General features: G+C 41.9%; 1 protein-coding gene across 1 annotated transcript; it reads right to left on the bottom strand.

Moving 5' to 3' along the window:
• Nucleotides 1–1446: 1446 nt before the first annotated feature.
• Nucleotides 1447–1944, bottom strand: LOC140006927 (uncharacterized). The gene has a single exon (XM_072049603.1). It carries the CDS (start codon nucleotides 1942–1944, stop codon nucleotides 1447–1449), a length of 498 nt encoding a protein of 165 aa, XP_071905704.1.
• Nucleotides 1945–5981: the final 4037 nt, after the last annotated feature.

Genomic DNA, 5981 nt, shown 5'->3' with positions numbered 1-5981 from the left:
CTTCAAATGAGTTCGTGATCCTCTCAAGTCTTGGAATACACCAAAATATCATCGATAAACACTATGACAAATTGATCCAAGTAGGGTTTAAAAACTCGATACATCAAATCCATAAATGCGGTAGGAGCATTTGTTAAACCAAAAGGCATCACGGCGAACTCAAAATGTCCATATCTGGAATTAAAAGCAGTTTTAGGTATATCCTCCTGCCTAATTCGTAGCTGATAATAGCCTTGCCTAAAGTTCAACTTAGAGAAAACCACTGCTCCTTGCTGTTGGTCAAACAACTCATCAATGTGTGGCAAAGGATATTTATTTTTCACCGTGACATCATTTAGGCCGCGATAATCTATACAAAGTCTCAAACTACCATCCTTCTTTTTAACAACTAAAACAGGTGCTCCCCACGGTGACTCACTTTCTCGAATAAACCCTCGCTCTAACAGATCCTGTAACTGCAGTTTCAATTCCTTAAGTTCGATCTTAAATTCTACTTCCCTTTCTGGTGGCATCAACTTCAGCTCATCGGGAAATTCATTCACTACAAAGACATCTTCCTGTTTCACCTTATCTCTAGGAGATTAATTAAGAAAGCTAAATAGCCTTGCGCCCCTTTACTCAATAACTTTCTAGCTCGAATTCCCGAAACAAGCGCAGACGAGGCTAACTTACCTCTCACATCCAACCTTAGAGTGGCCGCTCCGGGCATCGAGAATTCCACCACTTTAGTTTTACAATTCAACTGGCCATTATAACGGGCCAATAAATCCATGCCTATAATCATGTCCCACCCCTTAAGGTCTAAACTTATCAAGTCTCCCACCAACTTCCGTTCTCCTACCCAAATCTCGCAATTTTTATAAGCCATATTGGTAATTAGGCTTCGATCTCCAGTAGGTGTTCTAACTTCTAAGTCGTAGGGCAATTTAACAGGATTCACATCAATACCACACATAAAGGCAGGATTCATAAAAGAATGGGTTGCCCCAGGGTCAATTAAAAGCTTAACTAAACGGTGGAATACAGGGATCATACCTTCCACTACTTCTGATGATTCAGGAACTCGCTGGTGGTCCAAAGCAAAAACCCTAGCAGAGGTTTTAGGTCTACTTCCACTGGCGGTAGGTTGCTTAGGGTTTGACTTCTCTGGCTGTGCATCCTCATTTTCTTCACGGTTCTTAACAGGACAAGTGGCAATCTGATGTTCAGAACTACGACAACGGAGACATTTCTTCAATTTTCGCCAACAAGCGTCCTCAGTGTGATTTGCCCTATCACAATATCCACAGCTTGCGCAAGGAGTGGGTGTAGGAACTCTTGGGAGGTGGTCCTATGTTGCCCTTGTCCTTTTCCACTTTGAGCCCCTCTAGATGGAGCTCCTCTATTCGGTGTCCCAGCAATTCGGACTCCATTCGCACCTCGTCCAAACTTAGGAGGTGGTACATTCTAATAGCCTCGCCCAGGAGCACTACTAGATGCACTACGTTTCTTGGCTTGAAAGGTCCGGACTTGAAATTGAGCCTGCTCCACTCGTTGAGCTTTGTCGAGAGCATCTTTAAAGGTATCGATTTGAGCAGCGGCTAATTCCTTTTGAATTTCCACATTCAAACCTTGTATAAACCGCCTTAAACGCTTTTGCTCATTAACTACCAATTTCGGAGCAAACTTGGAGAGTCGGGTGAACTGGATCTCATATTCCGCCACACTTGAAGTGCCTTGGAGCAGTTTGATAAACTCGTCCTCTTTTTTCTCCTGGATAAAGGGCGGAAGAAACTTCTCATTGAATTCCCTAGTGAAGTTTGACCAAGTACATGGGGTTTGCTCCCTTTCCCACTTGGCCCTTACTACGTTCCACCAGGAACGGGCCGCACCTTCTAACTGAAAAATGGCAAAAGTTACTTGCCTCTCCTCAGTGTAATGTAACGCAGCTAATATATCCTTCATTCGCTCAACCAGTTCTCTGCAACTTCCGGTTCGGGTCCCCCGAGAAATTTTGGAGGATCGAACTTTTGGAAAAGTTCCAGGGCCTTATCTTTACCTACCTCAGGATCCCTTTGTTGGTTACCAGGTACTTCACCTTACTGGTCAACCAAACAGGCCAGTAAATCAGTCATGCGATTGATAGCTGTAGCAACCTGGTCCCCTCCTTCATTTCTGGGTCCTTGGTTCTGATTTGCTACCGACCCCTGTTCCTCCTCTTGGTCCTGAACCTGCCTGGATCCACGTCCACGGTCCCGACCACGTTGTCGTCTAGTCTCCATTAATACTCACTGGTCTAAGGCCCACGTATAATAACTAACAGGGTAAGCAAGTATGGGTATACAATAGATGCTTATTCATATTTAAAAGTCAAATAAGAAATGAAATCGGAGTCACGATAAGCGAGTGAAAATGCAAAGCAGTTAAACGCCAATGTCGAAATAAAGCCAAGGTCAAAAGTCAAAGGTCAAAGTCAATAGTCAAAGGTCAAAGGTCAAAGTCAACAGTCACAGTATGATACATTCAGAGGCTCATAGCTGTCATTTACAAGATAATAAGACTAAAAGTATCAAGTACGAGCCTCAAAGTACAGATTCAGTGGTACAGTCATATCAAGCAAAAACCTAATGCAAGTAGTCAAAAGAAAGCTGTACAACCACCGGGTCATCACAACCCCTATCCTTTCTATGTACAGTAGTCAAAATCATCCACAATAGTAACCTAATGGTGAAGGCCTAATCCGCGGCGGGACCAGCTGACCCCCCATCCTCAGCGGGTTCAGCTCCTGTACCATCTCCAATGTGAGAAGGCTCATCGCTCGCTTCTCCTAGTAGGTCATCACAAACATTCAGAATGGACTCCGCTCTATTCCTCACTTTCATGGCCCTCTTGACCATGCGCTCCTGAGCTTCTCCAAGCTGCGCGCAAAGATCATCAATCCTCTCCTGGCCCTCGACCATATCATACTCGAGCTCCTTAATCCACTCGGCTTGCATCTTATTAGCTTCCTTTAGTTGGTTCACTTCGGCTTCAAGCCTACTATTGTCCCTCGCTAGGACCTTCCTCTCCTTCACAACGGCCAGAACTACTTCATTAGGATAGGTGTAAATATGCCGACACTCGCAACGCCTATAGCGGTTAGATGGGATCCAATAGGCTCTAACTCCTCCGGGCCTGATCTGGTATCTAATCATTGGTAAGTCCTCAAGGGGCATCTCACCAACCGGTCTATCGCTAGGGCCACTAGATCCGTCCATCCTACACAAAGTGTAGATAAACGTAAGTACTCTTAAGGGAAATAATCAATATAATCCTCAAGTCAAAAATTTCTAACTCGCCCAGGCCAATTCAAACCTAGGCTCTGATACCACCTATGACAGCCCCACCTCTCCCTAGGGCGAACCTTTGGGTATCAGCAGACTGCTTGCCCAACTCTCACCGGGACTCGGTCGATCAAAGAACTAGCAACTCAAGATAACCAGTGAAATAATTTCAAATTAAAGCGTACAAACCCTAATGGCACATAATCATCAAGCCAACTTTCCAAACTTAAAATGTCAAGCTAAAGGTCACACTTATCACTCCATACGATAATTACATAGCATAATTCGAACTTATGAATTCAAACTTACAAGAGTCAAAAGTAAAGTCGTCTTAATAAAAGGTTACAAGTTCAAGCAAAATAAAGCTAAGAAAGCTCTTGACCGTTAGTCCATCCCGATCTGTTAAGGAAAACAAAGGGAGTGGAGTAAGCTAAAACTCAGTGAGGTTCCAAGTAAGCAAGTAAGCACATAGTCAAATAAGGGCATAAAATAACCAAGTAAATACCGTATAGTGCAATAACAATTTAATCACAGTTCAATTCAAGGATACGGGTGGCTTCCAAAAGCCAAATCCCCTTGAGCTTGATCATACTGGGGTCCATTGACTCTCCATCAACGTTTGCATTTAAAGAGTATAAAGTCCGTAGAACTCCACTTCCTCCAATCTCCGTCCACCAGTCAACCCTCCTACCGGGCCCGCACTCCATAAACAGTAGTTAGGTAATACTCGAGTATACCGGTTTCCAGTGTTCAGTAAACAATCCCCAAGGTTTATCGGCCTTCTCGACCAAGCCCTTGCTAGCTCGATAGAACTGACTCACCTATGAGGTTGGGTACCCGAACAGTAGTAGTAGTTGATGGGGTATCACCCAAACAACTCAAATACAGTCACATATAGAGAAATCATATCTCATAATAGCAGTATACAGAGCCTCAGTGGAAAATGAGGGAGGTCGAGTGTGATAAAGTACACGTTCGCCTCCATTTTCATCAAACAAGGTTTGGGTCAAACAGTCATAAATCAAGTATTCAGATATTTCACATAAGTAGGTAGCAGGTAGTGGAACATTCACCTGTCAAGCAATGCAGTAGTCAAATGTCAAGTATCTCAGTTACGACCACCTTTATTTCTCAATCCTAGGGCAACGAGTGAAATCATTAACAAATTAGGTTCATTTCCCCACTCAAATGTAGGCTCATTAAGAGACCAAGTAAGTGGTTAAAGCCATTCAATTCATCATGCAAATTTGGTCCAAAATGCAGTAAAAGTTCATGAGAAAACAAGTTTAACAAGTGCATGAAAGTTGGGCAAAAGAAAAGTTTCATTCAAGCTTAAAATGTTCTTCACCGGTAAAACAGTCGCGCCCGCGCAGTCTCGGGAAAATGCCTATATCTCACTGTAGGAAGGTCATAATCAGGTGCCGTTAGTGACGTTGGAAACTAGACTCGAAGGGCTTTCCAACAGTACCAAACACACACTCTAGTTCTTCCCCTTTCAGTACCAGTAGCTCAGACAAGTCAGATGATTTTCCAACTCTGGATCAGCCCTAAACCCTAGCAAAGATACACAAGTTCTTGATGCTATCTTCATTTGTTTTGGTTCAAACTCACCCAAATCAGTCCTCTAATGTTCATATACAGGGATTTAAGTCACCTAGTACCATTGGAGTTCAAAAGTAATACATCAACATGATTAAGAATGACCATAGCAGTCTAGTCATTAAGAGAAACCAAAACAGTCCACTAGTGGTCCAACCAACCACTTTACTTGCTTAAATTTCATTCCAACCCATACATGAGCTTAACCAATGTCTAGGAAAGTTTCTTAGGCATGATTAAGGTGTAAATAAACCACAAAAATCAAGGGGAAACCCCTTCTTCTAACACCGGTCAGCCAAGGAAAAGAAAACAATCCAAAAGTTCACATATTTATCTAACCTTCATCCTCTCATGATTTTCACTTAAACAACATATCAAGTGTTAAATCTAACTCAAAAAGGGGTCCAAAACATGTTAATACTTCATAAACAACCATGAACAAAGTTCAAACATTTCATCAAACACATGGTATGCATACTAACTAACCCTACCACCACTTGTTTAGTTCAAGAAGATTAACCACAAATCTCATCCAAACAACTTGTAGTTTGCCATTAAAACTTAAAGTACATGATATATCACCATAAAACCATAATCTAAAGATTATTTACCTCTCTTGTAAGAAGCTTGAACCACCAAAACAACCCACCAAAAAGAAAGTTTTAAGCTTGAAACAAACACTAGGGTTGGAGGAAAGTTTCTCAACTAACTTAAGATCCTTCTCTTTTGGTTGTTTTGCTCTTGATCAACTAGGATTAGAAAGTAAGAAAAATGGAGTTCTCTCTCTTCCTTGCCAAGCTTCAAGGTGGCCGGCCACAATAAGAAAAAAAAAAGGCCAAGTTTAGTTTAAATTGTCTTCTAACCTTTGGTCAAACAAAATACTTGGCTAGGGTTTGCCACATAGCCCACTTCCTGTCCAAAACTTCTCTTAATTCTTTGACTAATGATGTTTCAACCCTTCCAAATGTACCAATGCCTATTTAACACCTCTAATCTCTCATATAAAGTCCCTACCACAAATAAAAGCCACTTGGTAAAATGTAAATGGTGAATTATTTAAAACCAACTCAAGAAAATGTT

The sequence above is a fragment of the Coffea arabica genome, chromosome 5e (genome assembly GCF_036785885.1).
Source record: "Coffea arabica cultivar ET-39 chromosome 5e, Coffea Arabica ET-39 HiFi, whole genome shotgun sequence".
NCBI lineage: Eukaryota > Viridiplantae > Streptophyta > Magnoliopsida > Gentianales > Rubiaceae > Coffea > Coffea arabica.
Note: the sequence above shows the minus strand (reverse complement) of the source record. Positions and strands in the feature narration are given on the sequence as shown.